This window comes from Gouania willdenowi, chromosome 21, assembly GCF_900634775.1.
Source record: "Gouania willdenowi chromosome 21, fGouWil2.1, whole genome shotgun sequence".
In the NCBI taxonomy this organism is placed as follows: Eukaryota; Metazoa; Chordata; class Actinopteri; order Blenniiformes; family Gobiesocidae; genus Gouania; species Gouania willdenowi.
Window position 1 is genome coordinate 5,299,303 of NC_041064.1, and position 20,848 is coordinate 5,320,150.

Consider the following 20,848-nt stretch of genomic DNA (forward strand, 5'->3'; position numbering starts at 1 on the left):
ACTGAATATTTTGTTCTGTCTGTACACTACTTCCTGTCCCACATGAGCATTTACTTTGCTCAATGTATTGTATGTGTTGTAGCTCCGGCGTCCGACAAAAATATCTGTTGTGTAGGGTTCCGGCATGACGGAGCAGTTATGTAGCTATGAAGGACCATATACCCATGCATTGGGAATTCACACATTAGCTTAAATGGAAACGTATCAGCTCGGTTGCCGTTACGCAGCAATTATGCATCCACTAGAAATTGGAGGTAACCCTTGTTTTCTAGCATCATTGGTAACGAAATGATCCATTTTTGCAGGAAACGACACGGTGTACTGGACGGACATGGGGCTCAACAGGATATCCCGAGCCAAACGGGATCAGACGTGGAGAGAGGACATCATCACCACCGGCATCAGTCGGGTGGAGGGCATAGCAGTGGACTGGATCGCTGGTTAGTTGTCAGCGTTGTTGTTATTGGTGGTGCTCGTGCACCATCCAGCAAAGGGTTTTTATTACTTTTAGATCGATAATTCTTTCTGTTTTCAGGCAATCTGTATTGGACGGACCACGGGTTGAATCTTATAGAAATCTCCCGGTTGGATGGTGCATATCGCTCTGTGGTCATATCTGAAGGTCTTGATCAGCCAAGAGCCATCGCTGTGCATCCACAAAAAGGGTAGGAATGTATATCGTTATGATGCATGAACGAAACATGAACCCTCGACATTTTCCAATCAAAAATAAGTATTATTTTGTTCTGGTGGTCAATTCCTGTCCAGTTATTTACTGTATTTCTTAATGTCTTGCTTCCTAACCTTTACAGGTATCTCTTCTGGACCGAGTGGGGTCAGAACCCGTGCATAGGCCGCTCACGTCTGGACGGTTCGGACCAGGTTACCTTGGTTAACTCAGGCATCATTTGGCCCAATGGCATTTCTATAGACTATGAGGTACAGTTGCCCACATGGTTTCAGGAACATCCACCTGTTGTATGGCATAGGTTCGGGTCAATGACATTTTTAAATTTTTCTGTCAGTGTAGCCCTAGATTAAAATGGTAAAATCATCCTCAAGAGAACCAACAGCTAAACTTAATCTGAAACATATTTTAATAATTAACTATGTACAGTATGTCTAAGCCATAGAATTATAAATGAGTTTTTATAGAATTTTCATGCCAATAACTAAATATAATTACATCATGATTGTAATTTATTACCAATTATACAACTACAATTATGATTGACCCCAACCCTACTTTCAGGTATTTATGTGTTTTCAAATGACACCCCCCCTCAGGAAAACACCCTATATTGGTGCGACTCACGCACGGATAAGATCGAGAGGATCAACCTTGAGACGGGCGAGAGCCGTGAGGTCGTTCTGTCGGTGGCCAACGTGGATCTGTTCTCCGTGGCAGTGTTTGGACCGTACATATACTGGACTGACAGGTGATCCTTTACTTCCCACAAAGCACATGCATACATGCATCGATAATGGACATTTACTGAAAAGTTCCAGGTGTAAAGACTTGTAGAACAGGTGGGAAAATGAGCAATTTCAACATCAATGTTACCAAATTTACACCACGTATAAATGATACTTAAAAGGCATCAACAATATCCAGGCAATAAGTGACAGATATCAGTCCCTGCAGGATTTTCTCTTAAATTTTTTTTTATTTAATTTGGGGAAAATTATGTGAAATTAATTTAGGAAAATTTAGTTTTTTGAACAATTTGAGATTTAAAATGACAGCACTCATGTGATAAAATGCATGGGAGAATTGCGATCCTCCAAATATTGTGAAGTTTCATTGAATTTGTGTATTTATAATGTCTGAGATATCTACAACTGGATTATTTGGTAATTTAGACAATAATTCATGTTTTTTATGTCTTTTTAACTTTCTCCTGTGGGCCGAATTAGATGGCCTAATGGGCCAGATTCGTCCCCCGGGCCTTGAGTTTTACACAAATGCTGTAGAACATGCAGCATTTCTTATAAATAATTTTTTTTTACAGTTTTGTAAAAAGTATTATGTCATTCAATTATGTTTGATTACTGGCATTTAACTTTTCCATATTTAATATTTTTGATGATTCTCTTTTTAAATAACTATAAAAATAATGTGGAATATTTGATGTATTATTCATTCATTTTTTAATGTAGCAAATGTTTTATTGAATCAATTTATTACTCCTACGCCATTTGATATTTATTTATTTTTTTTTCTGTTGGATTAAATATGTAATAACGTATTTGAGTGTGGGACGTTTCTTGGACTGTGAGTGAGTGTGGGAGTGCGATGTCTGTTCCAGTAGCAGATGTTCTGCTTTCCTCCACGCTTTAATCACTTCCCCCTCTTTAACATTTCTGATGTTTTTCCAGAGCTCACTCTAACGGTTCCATACGACGTGGCCAAAAGACGGACGCCGGTGACGCTGTGACCATGAGGAGTGGCCTCGGAGTCAATTTGAAGGACGTGACAATCTTCCACAGGGGCAGAGAAAAAGGTGAGAGTCTTATTCATTAGCATTAGGTGATAATGAAGACATAGTGTCTCATGGATAATAAATCAGGGACATTTGCTCAAGAATAAAATGCAAAAAGTTGAAATTGCTGCTCAAACATGTGTTTTGACTATAGCCAAATCCAGCCCTTTAAACCCTAGGTTCCCAAAGTGGGGTACAGGTACCCCCAGAGGTACGCACATTCTCATAGGGGGTACATGAATAAAAAATGAGAAATTAAAAATTGTAAACTAGAATATATATGGACTAGCTATTTCATCAAAAAAGCACAAATATGAACTGCATTGCTTTACCGATTTACATTCCTTACAGATTTGTTATAATTTTTTTTATTATATATTATTTCTCAACAGGATAGATAAGGTACAGAGGCAAATTTTACTGTAGGGCTACAGTTTATATGACGTTGCATCAGTGGTTCCCAAACACTTTTGGGTCGTGACCACATTTTAATGTAAAAATTATTTGTCGTCTACAGAGACGTTTTCTTTCTGTCTAGAATTAGCTTATGATAATGTTTGTTGTTGCCAGGATTAGTGCACAAAGTGACAAGATGCATTTTATTTGAACTAGATTTACTGTATATTTAAGAAAGTGAAGGTATAGAAAACTGTCATTTTAGATTGTTTTGTTTGTAGTGTTATAATTTGAAAAAAAAATAAGAATTAAAACACTTTAGAAATACATTTTAAATCAGTATTTTTTTATTATTATTATTACTAGTACAGTGCCCGTTGGAGGTATGTATACATATTGACATTAATAGGAGTTCCACAGTGTGGATGGGGAAATGAATGGGATATATATATATTTTCTTGGTTTTAAATTGGTTTTGGAATAACCAAATTACTCCAAAATTACGGATGCACACACTCGGAGTATTTGGAAGCCGTTGACAAAGTTTCAGGTCGATCAGATACCGTGCCGGGGAGATATTTGTTCCACAAACACACGCACGCACACACACACACACATACACACACGCACACGCGCACACACACACACACACACACACACACACACACAATGTAAATAATAAACCAAATAATCCAGGTGTAGATATCACCAATTTATTATTTCTACAATATTTTTAGGGGTTTGCATTTTTCTTCTGCTAATATCAAATCAAGGCAGTCATTTCTAATGGCAAACTGTGGAAAGAACTCTCCGTTTTTTCCAGAAACCTTGCAATTTCTCACAATTGATTCCACAAAATTCTTCTAAATTGCACTAAAAATGGAAACAAAATCCAGAATATTTGAAGTGAATTGAACTGATATTGAAAACTAGGGCACAATGTTGTAAAAATAGTGTTTTTTACCCTGACATAAAATCTGCGACCCACTTGAGATCAAACTGGTCCATTTTTGGTCCCTGAACTAAAATTAGTTTGACACCTTTGGAGTAAACGGATTTTACTTCATTACCGTGATTTCTTGTGTTGTCCCAAAAACTTTGCTACCAAAGTTAATTCACATTTCTGGTGTTTTCACTTAGAGTTGCAGCATAACAATTGAGGTTTATTTTGTAGTTTACATGGAAAGATCCGAATCTGGCCAAAATTATCTCGCAGAGTGAAATGTCATCACGGGGAATACTGGGATTAAACCAGAACAAAAATGATGTAAAACCAATCACTGTCCTCCTTATCTGGTGAAGAAACGCAATAAATACAGTGTGTGAGACTCCACATCCCACAATGCATTGCACAGAACTTCCCCAAAATGTCTATAAATAAATCATCGATTTCCAAGCAGCATTTTCAACCTCTCAGTTTTTTTTTTTTTTCAAAGAATCTTGGATTTATTGTTTATGAGGCCGACACTTTATCTTTATCTGAAAACAAAAAGCGTTTCCAACTTTTCATTAGTTTTAAGTTTTTTTTCTTCAGCGCTTTAACACTTTTTATAATAATGTGTCAAAGACTTCTAAAAGTGGCTGAGTTAATCTAAAAAAAAGTCTGTGACCTTTTTTTCATGCCTTACGAGGTGAAAACTTGAGCTAAATTTGTTTAACTGCTGTCTTTATTGTATCTAATAAGTTTCTTTTAGGTAAAATTAAGCACAAAATAGGAATTGAAGCAAAGAAGGAACTAACTTGTGTTTCCATTTGAAGGCAGTAACCCGTGTGCCAGGAGCAACGGCGGCTGCCAGCAGCTGTGCTTTCACCTGGGCAGCGGTCGGCGGACGTGTTCCTGTGCCCATGGGCGCCTGGCAGACGACGGCTTTGCCTGTAAGCGCTACAAAGGCTACCTGCTCTACTCTGAACGCACCATACTGAAGAGCATCCACCTGTCGGATGAAAACGACCTCAACTCACCCGTCCAGCCTTTTGAAAACCCACTTCTGTTCAAGAACGCCATCGCACTGGCTGTCGATTACAATCAGAAGACGACGGGAGCAAACCGGATATTCTTTAGCGACGTTCACTTTGGGAACATCCAAGTTATCAACGATGACTGGACTGAACGAGTAGTGATCGCAGAAAGTAAGTGCATTGGATAATTCCTCTAGAATCATGTGGTATTCATTAGTGCTGGGACTTTAACATGTTAATCGCCATTATTAGATTTCAGAAAAATAACAAAAAATAACGCCGTTAATTGCTTTTTTTTTTTACCTCCAAACGGCGCAGAACCCATCGTCGGAGTTTGAGATTCTTGCCGCGGGGGGCAAAAGGAAAAATAGAATTAAATACATATAGACCGTCTCGAGTTTCACACCAACCACAATATGTGTAACATATACAATAATGCAAAAATTATTAGTAACATACAGTAATTGATAATGTGGATGACAAAAATTTGGGTCAACGTGTCGTTTAATGTTGTGAATTCATGATAAAGTCTAGCCGGCGGCCGCTTTCTGCCCAGTGTCGCTTCACCATTTACATTGTGAAGAAAAATTGTGCAAAGGAAGAAGAACCAACCTAAAGTCTCAGAAGTTTGGTATCATTTCACAGAAAACAAATGAATTAATATATATTTTGTACAGTCAGTGTCCTTTATGGCACTTATAATAGTTGTATATCATGTACATTATATTAATGCTAACTGCAACATGTTGTGAGCACGCCCTGTAGTCAATCCACAGTCAAGATGAGTTTTCTATTTTGGCGGTATAGAAAAGAACCATATCGCCTATATTGATGTGTAGCTTATTTTGGATTAAAATATTTGCTGCCTTCGAGAACGGCATGAAAACGCCAAAAGTGGTATATATTGTACAGCTGTTTGTTAATAAATTACCTGTGTGGCATTTTTCACCCACAAATTTAACCTACAATTGTCTTTCCAGTAAGACTTTGAGTTAAATATTTACATCATATATATTCATATACCAAAATCCATTTAGATTGGAAATACATTGAGATGCAATTAATTTAGATTAATCAAGAATAATCACTTACAAACTTTTGATTAATTTCTTTAATCGAGTCCCATCTTTAGAATAAAAACTGCTTTAATTTAATTTAATTTAATACGGCTTCATCAAACGTGTTCAATTAATATAAATAATTGACATTATGCATTATCATTATAAAAACAGTTTCTTTTGTAAGTTTTTTTGTATTTATTCATTATTAAATAGGAAATTATGTTAAATCTTTGGTTTTTAAATGCAAAAAAAGGTTCAAAAACAGTATTTTCCTGGTTGGTTGAGTAATATTTTCAATATTTCTGAAAACCATTTGACCTAATTTATTTACAAATGCAAGCTTTTTCCACCATAGATGTCACAACACAGTATTTGGTTTAATCCGTGGTGTTTCGTGCATTTTTTTTAATCTTGTCCCACCACTCGTATTCATATGTTATACCTACTTCAACATGTATCTCAGGTTCATGAGTTTTGATTAGCCATCCAGTAGCATTCCTCAAGTCCACTATAAGATGAAGGGTCTGTTTGTTATATCATGTATGATTTGACAGTGTTCGAGACGTGCGTCTAATTATAAATTATAAATACAGGTTTTGCAGCACATCCGTAACCTATCATTAGAGTTGTTTTGTTCCATCAATTACGTAGCTTCCATGATATCTGGAATACCATGCTTTTACAAATGTAGTATATCATTGCCTTTTATCATTGTTTGTAATAATATAGCACTTTAAAATGTCGTAATTCATAGTGTTTGGAGGCTTTCAGCTACCTGACCAATCCTTTGATACTACCCAGTGAAGCTCAGTCAATCCCACCCTGCACAGCATGGGGTCAGATCAAAGCGTGCGTTCTGCACGCCTTGTATTCTCTGCTTTAAACGTCCTCCTCCCACTGGGAGAGTGGCAGATTTCACAGCCTCAGCCCAAATGGAGAAGATACAGATACAGTACCTGTTATGATGGAATGCCTCAAAACAAGAGGTTGGAACTGTTCATTTAAATACACTGTGAGGCCCTTATTTAGCGTTATCGTCCTTGACAGTTGGAGGAGACTTTGCACAACGCATTGTAATCACCTCATTAATTCAAAGGTGAATTTGAGGTAAACATTTATGTTCAACCTGAAGCAGAAAACCAACGCTGAACTCAAAACCCATTCCTCTTAAAGGCACTAATAAAGTGAGAGTCCTTACGTCGCACGTTGTAGCTCCTTATCAGGCTTTGTTTAGAGCTGCATGATGACATCATCAATAGATTAGGTTGTGTTGGAGCAGGGAGACATCTGAAACATGCAGGACAGTACGGTGGCCGTAAAAGCTCACAACACAACACAAAATGAAGAACCACACAACACAACAAAAACACGCCCTGAGAGCTCACAACACAACACAGAGGGACGAACCCCCCAACGCAACACGAAAGCAATCTGGTAAAAATCCACAGAGATGAGTGACCGAAAGGATCAGGCCCGTGAAAGGATCGGGAACTGACACCAACAGGATTTTTTTGTGTACCTCGGTTATCGTCACTCTTCTTTGTGGATTTTCACCATACTGCTTTTGTGTTGTGTTGTTAGGGTTTGTATTTGCGTGTGCTTTCTTTTTGTATTGCATTGTGGCCTTCATCATTCTGTGTTGTGTTGTAAGCTCTCAAAGTGTTTTTGTGTTGCGTTGTGGCGTTGGTCATTCTGTGTTGTATTGTGGACTCTCAGGGCGTTTTGTGTTGCGTTGTGGCGTTTGTCATTTTGTGTTGTGTTGTCGCGTTTGTCATTTTGTGTTGCGTTGTGGCGTTTGTCATTCTGTGTTGTATTGTGAGCTCTCAGGGCGTGTTGTGTTGCGTTGTGGCGTTTGTCATTTTGTGTTGCTTGTCGCGTCTGTCATTCTGTGTTGTATTGTGAGCTCTCAGGGCATTTTGTGTTGCGTTGTGGCGTTTGTCATTTTGTGTTACGTTGTGGCGTTTGTCATTCTGTGTTGTATTGTGAGCTCTCAGGGCGTGTTGTGTTGCGTTGTGGCGTTTGTTGATTGATCATGCTATCCTTTGATTCAAAATGAGAGCGTCATCTGAAGTGAAGATTATTATGAATGCATTTAGATCTTAAACGCCACTGGTACAAATGGTGATGGCGTCTACAATGCCATGGCTACGTGTGATTTTGTGCAAAATGTGAGGGTGATTCACTGGTTTGCGCAAAAGGACCAAATCACACATTTCCATGAGATTTTTCCCATAAACTGAGGGTGGCTGAGGGTCTAGCAGTGTGGGTAATGTAGCTCTAGAGCTCAGCGTAACATCGCATTTTAGTGAATTATCTGAACCATATAAAACAGAAAATTAACAATAACACAGAAGTTTAGAGGCGCAAAGTCATCAGCAACCAGCCAAACATCCATAGTATGCTCATAATTATGGATAAGGTATCTACAGTCCATTCCAGATCATCTTCCAGATCACCAAAAAACGTTAACAACTTTTTGGGATATCCTGCTGACAAATATCCACATTAACAGACAGATGCACAAACGGTAAAAACATTACCTCCTCCTTGGCAGAGTTAACAACAGTAGTTCACACTATTAACTTTATGTAGCATGTTTGGTACAATGTTGGGAAGTTTAACAGCCAGGAACGTCATCTAAACCGGGAAAGATGATGAAACAGAAGTGAAACGGAAAAGTTTAAAATGCAGCAGAAATGGTTAAACTCGGAAACAGAATATGGGAAATTTTGAAACGACCCCACTAAATGATTAGTAAAACTATGGAGGTAGTTTTGTGTCTTTATTTTTCAATCTATTATTTGGATCTCAACTATTTGAACACTTTTTTTTGTCTTGGAACACATTTTTTTTTGCATGATGTAAACTTTTTTTTATTGAAAAGTTGTTGTTGTTGTTGTTTTTTATTGTATAATAAAGGCACTAATCTACCTCCATTAAAAAAAAACAAGTAAAAACTACACCTAACTGACTTACTGCAAATCAGTAACTTTGTAGTCGCCTGTATCGACTACTGCATTGAAGCTTCATCTAATCGGTCAAAGTAAACAATCATTTTGTGATTCATTAAACTTTATAAAGCCATAGTGCACAAATTGCTGTTTCCTTTGTTGACTACTGAGTCAGTTGATAAAATACAATATCACCAAAATGGAATCTTCTGGCAGTTTGTGCTTCCCTCAGCATTAAAATCACAACCGTCTCCTGTTTTCTTGGGATAGTTTCTGTCTGTGTGCTGTCATTGAGTACGGGTGAAAATGTTAATCATCTATATTACCCAAATTAAACCCTGTGTCCCGCGGTAATTACTCTCCTGCGTATCCAACAATTTGTGCGAAACCTCAAGCTGCTCGATGGCTTTTATTGTCCGACCGTTAATTAGTGGCCAGCTGACAAAGGTAAGAGTCCGAAATGGTCTGTGGAAAAGTTTATGGGTTTAAAAATCCACGTTACAGCCAAGGCATATAATACTGTCCTTAGTTGAATTAAGAACACCGCTCAGAGTTGAAAGCCACAGGAATTTACTATTGAAAGCACGACATACTTTTCCTTTTTCATCTCTGGTGTTTAGGAAATTGCTTTGCAGTTCTTAAGTGACTGTTCTGTCAGCAAATTGCTGCCTGTCCGACGCAGTGAGGCGTAACTTCTTCTTTCCTGTTCCTCCAACACAAGCAGTCAGAGCATGACGCTCACTGGAAAGGCAGACACTCGGGGGGGGGGGGGGGGGGGGGGATTCACTGAGACCTGAAATAAAAGGTGGTAAACCAGGTGCAGCCCTAATTCCTCTGGTGGTGTTGTTTGGGGAATTCACAAACATTGCACCACTAGTAGGTACGCGTATAGATGTGGTGGAGACCGCCCTATTTAAATCAACATTTTGCCTGTTCAATGTGGAGAGGTGAGTGCACAGATGCACTAAATTACATTTGAAGAAGTTCAATTGGAGGCTGGTGGACTTCTCTGTCTGCTGCACAAACATGTAATGATGTTAAAAACAAAATAAAATAAGAACACCTTTAAAACCTAACCTAAAGCCTATATTTTTCCCCCTAATTTAATGTGTGTGCGCCGCGAGGTCTTGTAACTTTGCTCTTAAAACAGGTGGATTTTTTCATCTTCACTGTGCGTTCCCACTGAACTATACTTCCAAGTTTCCCAAGATGCATTAGACCATGTCTATCTATCTTGTATATTCACACAAAGATTGCTTCTGTTTAGCTCATTTAGGGCAATGTCAGAACAAGTTTTACACAGCTAAAACAGCTTTGGGTCAAATTGACCCCAGAGGAACATCAACGTGCGCAGATTGTGTTTGTCCCATTATGAAAAATATTGTTTTTATGTTTTTCCTGATCAATTGTGCACATAAAATTAGGAAATGTCATGAAACATGAATAAAAACTCAAAAGCTTCTGTTTTTGGATCACTTTGTGTTTTTGTTGCACTGTTAACATACTCTATCTTTCTAGATGTGGGTTCAGTGGATGGCCTGGCTTACCATCGAGCCTGGGACACCTTATACTGGACCAGTTCCACTACGTCCACCATCACTCGGCAAACCGTTGACCAGAAACGATCAGACGCCTTCGCTAAGCAAGCCGTGGTCACGCTCTCCGAGGAAGACCACCCACACATGCTGGCCCTGGACGAGTGTCAGAAGTCAGTTCTCTCATATAATCTTTCCATCATCTGAAATCTTTTTTTTTTTCCTTGACGGGGTTATCTATGGTTTTATATACACACAACAATACACTGCCTTGACCTCACCGTGGGAGGCTGTATGAAATCAATCATACAAAAGATAGACAGATCACTGTTTCTCAACTGTTCTTACTAAAAAAATAAAAATAAAAATAAATAAATCATGTATCATGCATTTTTACAAGGGCATTTACTTTTACAGTGATTAAATAAAAATATATTGCTAAAAGCTGTCTCTTATCAAAAAACAAAACAAAATTACCATGTATTTCTTGTTTTTAAAAAGTATTTGTAACATTTCTGATTTTCAATTTTTGCAATTTCCCTGTCAGGGTAGCCTTTACTTAATAAATTTTTTTTTGTTTTTTGGCTTTTCATTTATTTGATTTAATCACTGATCATATTAAAGTTCCCAAAAATCCTGCCAAAGATGCAAAATAGAGTCAGTAAAGTTAAATCATGTAAATAATTTTACTAGCTAAGGGTATATTTTGTGTCATGTAGATATTTTCTGTTGAGAAAGTGGTGCCAAAAACCAACCAAGCAGTCTACTTTAATAACAATAAATCACTTTTATTGTAAAAGCTCCCGATCACCAAGGTGAAAGCGTCTGAACTCGATCACACAGTCAGTGTTTAAAATCCTATACATTGTTGTTCCCAGTGGAGGCCTTACATTCAACTGTACTGCAACACAACATGGAAACAAACAAGAAAAATGCAAAGTTCAACATGACGAACAGAAAATTACTTGTTATATATGACTTACCTAGTTATGATTACTGTTATTTTTATTGCAGTAAAATCTGTAAATCTTCCTATTTTTCCCACAAATTTCCGTTATTTTTCCACTGCGTCAGTTCAAAGTAAATAGGAGTGACGCTCTGTTTATTACAAAACGCTCGTAAGTGTGCAGATCTATTGCTAATACATCTATGGATAGGAAATTTCTTAATTTACGTTCATGCATCCTCTGATTTCATATTTTATATTGACGCTTTATTCTGCATCAGTAAAGGGTTTCATATAAACTATTGGTTAATGTAAAAACCCAGTATATGTGCAAAATGTATCAAACACGTAAAGATCTAATCTCTGCATTTACTTTGAATTTATTTATTTATTTAGTTGCACTTACAACATATTTCTAAAAAGCCATTAAACATTTATAACATGACTCTGCTAGTAGGGGTTAAGAAGACCACCTCACCAATTTCAACTGCATATACAGAGCAACAATTCAAATCTATTCAACTTTATTTGTATAGCACAATTTACAACATAGTCATCTCAATGCGCTTATCAAAATACAAAATTCATAATAAGAAAGAAAAAACCCAACAAGATCCACATGAACAAGTATTTAGCAACAGTGGGAAGAAACAACTTCCTTTTAACATGAAGAAATCTCCGTTAGAACCAGGTTCAGAGGTGGCAGCCATCTGCGTGGACTGGTTGGGGTTAGTGGACAGAAGGACCAACAGAACAGGATAGAGAGATAGAACATCAGAGTGTCTCAGACTAGTTGAGACGTGAACCACAGATCAGGAACTGACATCATCAGCTTCACGACACCTGAAACAGAGCAGAGAGAGAAGAACGAGGAGAAGGCACTGACTGCAGAAAAACATGATACATTATTATCAAGTCAGTCTGCCTTGGCCTTGGGCCTCACTCCCAGTGGCTGAGTCAGCACTTATTATAACGGTGATGAATCTCTTCCTGTTTATTGGTAAGCTAACAGCGACTCCAAGGTCTGTAAATGTGACCGTTCACAGCCCATGTCTGCTCTGGTGGTTATGTTATGTTATGATTCAGTCCTGTTTATGTGGACTGTAAATTATCACCATCGACATCAGAATTTGAATCTCTTCTTGTTTATTGAACCAGTAATTATGACCGTTCACATACTCTTTTTAAAAGTGTTAAAAGTGGATATATATTTCAGAATCTGAGATAAATCGTTCCAAAGTGAGGGGCCTCTACATTTCAAAGTCTGATGGTTAATTAAAGTTGATGAAAATCCCTGCAGCGCCATGTTATAAAATTGTTTAAATCTAAATAAGCTGTTTTTCAGCGGGAAGTTGAATCTTATCACCAATTTAGTCTTTATTCCTAAAACAAATGTACATTTTTGTCCCAGCACTGATTTCTTGGCCTGAGTTCAGCTTCAACCTCATTGTACCACTACGAGTTCTTTATTTCCATGTTGGATTTCCTACACAGCCGAGGTCAGGGAGCGTTTGAAATCCGTCTTTCCGTGAATATGAACGCTCCGTCGTCAGCTTCCTGAAAAGAGTGAGCGTCTCGGTCCACCGTTAAAACAACTAAATTAATTTCTTGACCTCAAACTATTCTTGGTTGTCAGTTTGGCAGCACATCCATCCCAACCACTGAGTCGCCTTCTCATAATTACATTTCAAGCTCAAGTGATTAATTAGTGGCCGCTGGTGGTGACTTCTGACCTGCAGCGTTATTATCACACTTAAAGTGAGCTCGTATGACTTCATTATTATGCAGTAGTGGTGGATGACCAGGGCTGGGAGTCTACAGCGCTGCTATTTAAAGGCTTATGGAAATGCCATGATGGAATTACTGTAAAACCAATAACATATAGTTAGTTCTTTGTTTGCTGTAATATCAATATACTAATAATACGTCTCTACTAGAGCTGGGTATCACGGCCAGTTTTCTGAATTATTGAATTATTAGGGTTTCAAATCGATTAATCACGATTGATTTTTCAAATTTTACTTGGATATCATACATATTGTCAGAGAAAAAGCTGTTAGTGTGAATTCTCTACATTGCGAATTATTAGAAATATCAATATTTATATAGACAAATCAATGCAATGCAGTCACAAATATGAAATTTATTATCGCATGCCACAAGGGGAAGGAGGATATAGGTAAATTGTACAGCTTTTCTCAGAAACTGTTTAAGATAGGATAAACAAATTTGGTGTGTGGCTTCAGGGTATCAATACCTTGATGGAGTTCGAAAATGATAAGTGCGCAATTAATTTTTCTGGAGTTATTACCCTTGTTCCGTTTTTTTTTTTTTTTTTGGCAGGGGATGTTGATGAGTCTTCTTGTTTTCTGTTTGGTCCATAAACAATAATAAATAAAAAGATGTATCCATTGTTACACAAACAGTACTGGTTATAGCTAGTTATTGTAGCGATAACTATTACTTCAATTAATGTATACAAACATCTAAGGGAACCGTGTTTGTCAGTTTCTTCTGTGTGAATCTGGGCGCCGCGTCAGAGGCGGACTATAGCGCTTCAGAGTGGTATGAAGTGTTGTTTGAGATTTGTGGTATTTCTACAATACCTCACTTCCAAATAGCTTTACTTTTATCAAGCTCGCTTGTGTCTTCATTTTATTAAAGCCAAAATAGTTCCAAACTTCTGCTGGGGCGGCTTACCCAGTGGTGCACCGTCTGCGTCCGCCATGTTTGCACTGAAAGCACTTTGCATTGTGCAGCTATCGTGAGAATACTAGGGTTTAAGTAAAAAAAAAAATCCAAATAAATATCAATTTCAGCACCTTTGGATCAAAATCAATTAAATGGACATTTTATACTCAGCTATAGTTTCTACTACTTTTTGTTTTGTTTTTTCAGTGGACCTCATCTTGTGAAAATCCTCTAATTCTATTCCAGTTTAATTGAAACACAGACATGCCTAATTAGTGTTGTGTGCCCCAGGAGTGAATAAAAGAAAGCAAATGAGCTCCTACCATCAATGTGCTGACAATTAAATGTGATTGGCATGTTGGCAAATCCTCCCAATGCAAAGTCATTGTTTAACTCAATAGCAAAATCCCATGCCTTTTCTTTATTAATTTCATTAATTTAGATGATTTGTTCCTCAATTCTCATTGAATCCCTGTGAATCTGTAGTTGTTGCCAAGGTCGAGCAGTTCTTTTGGATTGTTTGATGAGTTAACTCCAAACTCAAGCCTCATTCCTGTTTGATGCGAAAGCAAAAACAAGATTTTGTAGACCAGGGGTTCTCAACCTTGGGGTCAGGAGATACTGGGAGGGGGTCACCAGATACCTTTAAGAAACTAAGAATATTTATTTTTACAATGTAAGCCAGTTTTTACTTACTTTTTACCCTTTTTCTGCAACTACACCAAACTTGCCATATTGTAACCTATTTTCATCACTTCTTTCCATGTTTTTGCTCCTTTTAATGCATTTTTCCTACATTACTCCCATTTCTGCCACTTTTCTATCAAATTCCAATGTCTTTTCCACTTTCAAGACATTTTCAGCACTTATTAACCCCTTCCACCACATTTTCCACCATATGTCACATATGTTGACCCATCATTGTCACATTTAACCTCTTTTCACCAAAACTGTTTTTACTTTTTTCTACCATTCTTAAGCCAATATTGATAGTTTGAACCCTTTTTTTTAAAAATCACTTTTTCTCTCTGTTTTTGGCCACTCTAATTTAATTTTTACCTTGAACCAATTTCTGTGGTTTTTAAAATCCCATTTCACCACCTTTTCCACCATTTTTGGTCACTTTTATTCCATTTTATTTACCCAAGGATTTACATCTTTGGAACAAATAATACTAAACTTCCTGGATAAGAGTGGAAATTATTCAGATAAATAAATACATGTGGTTATGGCATATTAATAAAACAATGGACCATCATTTTGCTAACTTTATGAATGGGCCCCAAAAACCCTTTCCACTACGTTTCCCACATAATGCCACATATATTTACCCATTATTGTCACTTTTAACCTCTTTTCACCATATTTCACGCTTATTTTTGCCAATTCAACCACATCCATGATTTGGCAGGCCCGTTATTTGCCAGTTTAAACTAATTATTCTTACTTTTTAAACTACATTACCTACTGTCTCCACATGACTGCTCTTCAATGTTCATGTCTGTGTTCAACCACCTTCAGGTACAGTGGGGGTCCCTGGTCTCTGGGACCTTTATTTTGGGGGTCGCGGCCCGCTGAAGAAGGTTGAGAACCACTGTTGTAGAGTGTGATTGTTCACATCTGTGCTTTTCTCGTCCCAGCCTGATGTTTTGGACCAACTGGAACGAGCAGAGGCCCAGCATCATGAGATCCACTTTAGCCGGGAAGAATTTGAGGATTATCATCAGCGCTGACATCTTAACGCCCAACGGCCTCACCATTGACCACAAAGCTGAGAAGCTCTTCTTCTCTGATGGAAGTCTGGGAAAGATCGAGAGGTGTGACTACGACGGCTCGGGCAGACACGTGAGTAAATCCATTCTTTTGCTGCACTATTGTAATCTAATTTAACTTGTTTTCATGCAGCAAAAAACTAAAGATTTGCCTCAAAGGTGTGAGTTTACGTGATTATTTTCTAATTACGCTCTTCAGTTGTGGTTTAGTCGTTCCTTAACACTTTAATAAGTTTTTCCGCCTGTAATTCAAAACGTTCAGCTGTAGTTTATATTCTTTGTGCCAGTTAGACAGAATGCAAATCAGTGTGTGGCCACAGCTGAAAGTCAATCATCAGTCTTTGAAAAACTACAGTCATCAGCTCGATCACTAACAAGGCCTGTGTAGCACACTGCGGGGCCACAGTAGCACATGGCCGAGTCTGTAAATGTGAAAAAAAAAATCAAGGTTGTTAGTTATAAAGCTGCTGGAGATTATATATTTGATTTTTTTTTTTTTTTTATCAGATAAAGGCATAGTTTCAATAAATTGAATATTATTTGCTCGTAAAAAAAGTAATGTAAAAAGTTGAAAGTTTTTTTTCAGTTTCAAGTTTTGCACATTGCATTGTTTGATGTAGAGCCCCATAGACTGATGCCTTGATGTGTTTTTACTTAATTATGTCAAGAATTTCTTAGGTTTGAGCTAAAAAAAATCTCTGGCAAAGTGACTTCTCAACACATTTCTGGTGTTTTCACTGAAAGCTGCTGCAAAAGTTTATTTTGGGGTTGAGAGGGAAATGTAATATCTGGCGGATTAAGATGATTACCAGGGCAGTAATGTCTGACTCTTGTCTGGTACTGATTTTTTCCCTGTGTCTGCGTTGAGCTATGTCTATTATATATGAAAAAAATTAGCTTACAACTGAAAATACAGTAAGCATTGTAAACCACAATGAATGTTATGTAATGAATGAAAAGATATGGTATATTTGGTATGGGTGTAGAAATGTGGTTTTATGTACAATATAGGTGAGGTCTCTACCTCTTAATATAATTATTACTGTGTTCTTATGTAGGTAGCGTATATTATAGTTATAACTTGTATATGGGTAGTTATAAAATTAATGTATGTACATTGTTTATATATATATATATATATATATATATACAGTTTATGTATGTATAGGTGTATATCTTGCATATGAATAATTTGGTTATACTGGTTATAAGAGGGTTAGGATATTTTCTTTGTGTTTTTGACTTGTTTTGGAAATTAACTTGTGACATTCCTTTTATTTTATATGTATTGTTATTGTTTTTACATGTTCGAAAATAAATCAAATCCAATCAAAAATATCACATGTGAATGCAGGGAACAAACTACAACAAATATGGAATAAACCAGTCACTGTCGTCCTTGTCTGGTGAAGAAACACAAGAAATCAGAGTAAAAACACTTCTATTTATCTGTTTGGACTCCACATCCCACAATGCAATGCACCAAACATTTCCAATGTTGTAAATTAACGTGTTAAATTTTTTTTAACCTTCTACATTTTTGTTGAGCAAATTGTCTCAGATTTTTGGTTCTGTTGCCTACATTATGTGATTAAAATATTAATATGTCCATCAGCTTTAACAATAGCTGATACAGATACTGGGCTTGTAATGGAGGGTTGCCAGTTCAAGCCTCACCTGGGCCGTCACTGTGGGATGTTGAGCAATTCCCTTAACCCCAAAACTGCTCCCCAGGCGCCGCAAAATGGCTGCCCACTGCTCCTCAGGGATGGGTTAAATGCAGAGGACGAATTCCATTAATGTAGTAACATTACATGGCCAATTAAAGGCCAAAGCCCCGATTTAAAAATGGCTCCCCTCTAATCTCTGATTCCATCTGAGCTTCTGATACACCATCCCTCCACAGGGGGTTGGATATTATTATCTTCCTGTTTTCTCGTCTAAAGGTGCGGATAGTTTCCTTAACCATTAAAGTCCAATACAACCTAGACTGGGCTTAAGTTTGACTATAAAATTGTAACGTGTCTGGATGTGTAGAGGAGATTATTATGAGACTGAGGAATTTTGTGTGTTTTTTGACTTGGTATGACCTCTGTATCTCCACGCCTTTGACATCATTAATTAGTCACTGAGGGGTTTAACGTCCGGGGTCACATGGGCTCACAGAGTCCTCACCTTTTGCTTCACCACCTGCCCCTTTTCTGCCATCGGACTCCGATTATGGAAACTGAGCTGTGAGACTGGCCCAAGTGTTAATTCACTGTTTAAATTAGAAAGTGTAAATTAGGCAGCTGAGGTGTCAAACTCAATTTAGTCGAGGGGGGCATATTTAACCCCAGTTTGATAAGAAATTGGATTCATTTTTTAAAGATAATCAATTTAAACTCCATTGTGTGTAGTATTTTACTTCGCCGTGTGTATTTTTACTTTCAGATCGCAGAAAATTCACGAAAGCACAACGATTTTAATTACAGATGGAGTTTACATTCTTTACTTACTAGATTGGGGCCTTTGACTCTTTACTAAGACACATATGACCCAAGGCAACGCAAGAGTACAGGTGTGTTCGCACTAGGGGTTGAACGACTTCATAATTTTAAAGGTCGACTATATGTGGATACTAGTTGAGTCAACGTCGACTAGTCGATGACGTCACCAAGAACCGAAGCCGAGCCGAGTCAAGTGGCAGCCGAGTTCTGAAGCTGAAGCTAGCGTAAAAACAGCCCAAACAAAGTCTAAACGGCCGGTGTTGTGGCAAAATCTGTGACCCGAAAAATCTGTGACCCTAGGTGGCGCCAGTTCCAACCCCTGCGGCTTCTCGGTGGACATTTACTCCCCCTTAAACACGTTTGTAATTCTTCTTCAGTCTTCATTTACTTCACCCACCGGAGCATCATGTTTAAGGGGGAGTAAATAGCTCCTTAATAGCTACGAAGAGGTTCATGCTGTTGACGTAGCATTCTTGTTCTCCAGATTGACCCTGGGACACGGGACATGCTATAGAAGCTAAATAAACACAGGAACACTGCTGCTTGGCCTACTGTGAGTCTACGTTAACTGTTAAGCCCCGAGGCTTCCTCAGAGTCGGGCGTTTAGACTTTGTTTGGGCTGTTTTTACGGTTGCTTCGGCTTCCTTCACCGAAGCCGGTGTTGTGCCAAAGTCTGTGACCCGAAAAAATCTGTCTATGACCACCGGCAGTAGACCATAGTAAAAAACTAGTTGGGTATTTTTTTGTATTTCAAAAGAATCATAAATGAACATAGTTTTCTCCAAAACTCCGGATATCAGCTTTAATTGTCATTAAAATGTCTTAAATCAATGTTTCAAAAGTCTTAAATTTCAACACATAGGTATGATATAATGATTGTAATTAGTCCCATTTCTTCTCACATTCTTTTTTTTTTTTTTTAAATGTATAAACAACTTTGGAAAATGTAAATTTAATTTAATTTAATTTTTGTTATTGGCTATTCTTAATGGTCTTTAAATTTTTGTATTTTTGTTGTTTTATAGATTTCTGGCTATTTTTGTAGTCATCTTTTCTTTTTGGAGCGATTTGCATTCTTTTAGTTTATTTTTTTGTGTATTTTACTCTCATTTTCTGTATTTTTTTTATGCCTAAATTTGATTTCAAATGGCAATAAAAAGTCTTCAAAAAGTCTTGAATTTAATTTAACTAAATGTAAGAACCCTGTAACTACTCTTGGAGCCACGCCCATACTCAAGGCATTTTTAAATTTAAAGTGACAGGTCAGCAAAAATCTGGGGGTACTTACACTTTAAGCAAAACCATGTAAATAGAAGTGCTATATTTTTTTGTAACATAGTAGACACGTAGATACTTGTCTTTATCTTTATATAAATACCTTAAAATTTAAAGTCACTCAATATTTAGCATATTTTAGTTTTTCTTTCTGTATTTTTTGTACAAAAAAGCTGTATTTTGTGTATCTTTAATTAAAAACAAATCATAAATACATCATTGGGATATTCAGAAATCTGAGGCTATAATTGACATGTCATTTAAATAACCTATTTAAATATAGGTAATCAGAAACTGTTGTAGTGAGATACACAGACTGGCACCAAATGTCATTAATTTTTGGTGTAAAACACAGTTTTATAACGACAGTAATGTGACGCTGGCTGTAAATGTAATGTCTTTTAAATATAATATCCTATCAATATGTTCCCTCTGATGAACACATCTGGCATCTACATCAGTTTCTGTCACGTTCTCACAGTTTTCGTTGGATGGCCAGTTGTTGCTCCTTTAATCAACACCTGTCCCATCAATCCCAGTATAGCACTGAGCTAATGTGAAGCTACTCACATTAGCTCGACCCCTCCCCCCCATCCCCCCCCCCCCCCTTTCCCAGAAGAGGAATGTGATGGATTTATTCCTCCCTGTCAGCGACACTCATTTACTCTCCCAACATCTGGGCTCACAAACACTGCTGCTGTAGCAAGGGCTGATTTGTGTATTAATGAAGGCAAATTGATCCAATTTTGCTCAGGTCGTAGTCATTAAAAAATATGTCCTGGCACTTCTTGAATATTTGAGAGTATAAAAAAAAACACAGAAGTATTTAATCATGCACGTAGAAGCTGTAACAAACGTTTGTCCTGCTGTTTGAAGGTCATCATCAAGTCTGGATCTGGAAACTTCTACGGACTCGCCATTTACGCAGATTTCATCTACTGGTCGGACTGGACTCGCAGGGCAGTGCTGAGGGCAAATAAGTTCACGGGCGCTGATACTAAGGTGCTTCGATCAGATATCCCCCATCAGCCAATGGGAATCATCGCTGTGGCCAAGGACACCAACAACTGTGAGTATTCAAACAAACAACATTTTTTTTCCATTTTCAAGACTTTCCACCACTTTTCCCACCTAATGTCGTATATGTGGTTCTCAACCTTGGAATCAGGACCCCATTTGTAGTTGCAAGACAATGGGAGGGGCTCACCAGATGTCTTCGAGAAACTAAACTATATATGTACATATAATATATTGTTTTTATAACCGTTTTTCTGCAACTACACTAAACTT

At 37.5% G+C, this 20,848-nt stretch overlaps 1 protein-coding gene across 1 annotated transcript in view; it reads left to right on the forward strand.

Moving 5' to 3' along the window:
- The window catches only part of lrp1bb (low density lipoprotein receptor-related protein 1Bb), a 407,613-nt gene that overhangs the window by 287,128 nt on the left and 99,637 nt on the right, over window positions 1-20,848 (forward strand). The window contains 9 exon segments of the mRNA XM_028435312.1: window positions 306-440; window positions 536-665; window positions 813-939; window positions 1,288-1,439; window positions 2,380-2,504; window positions 4,638-5,009; window positions 10,369-10,558; window positions 15,663-15,867; window positions 20,435-20,627. Of these exon segments, the coding sequence (XP_028291113.1) occupies window positions 306-440; window positions 536-665; window positions 813-939; window positions 1,288-1,439; window positions 2,380-2,504; window positions 4,638-5,009; window positions 10,369-10,558; window positions 15,663-15,867; window positions 20,435-20,627 (1,629 nt within the window).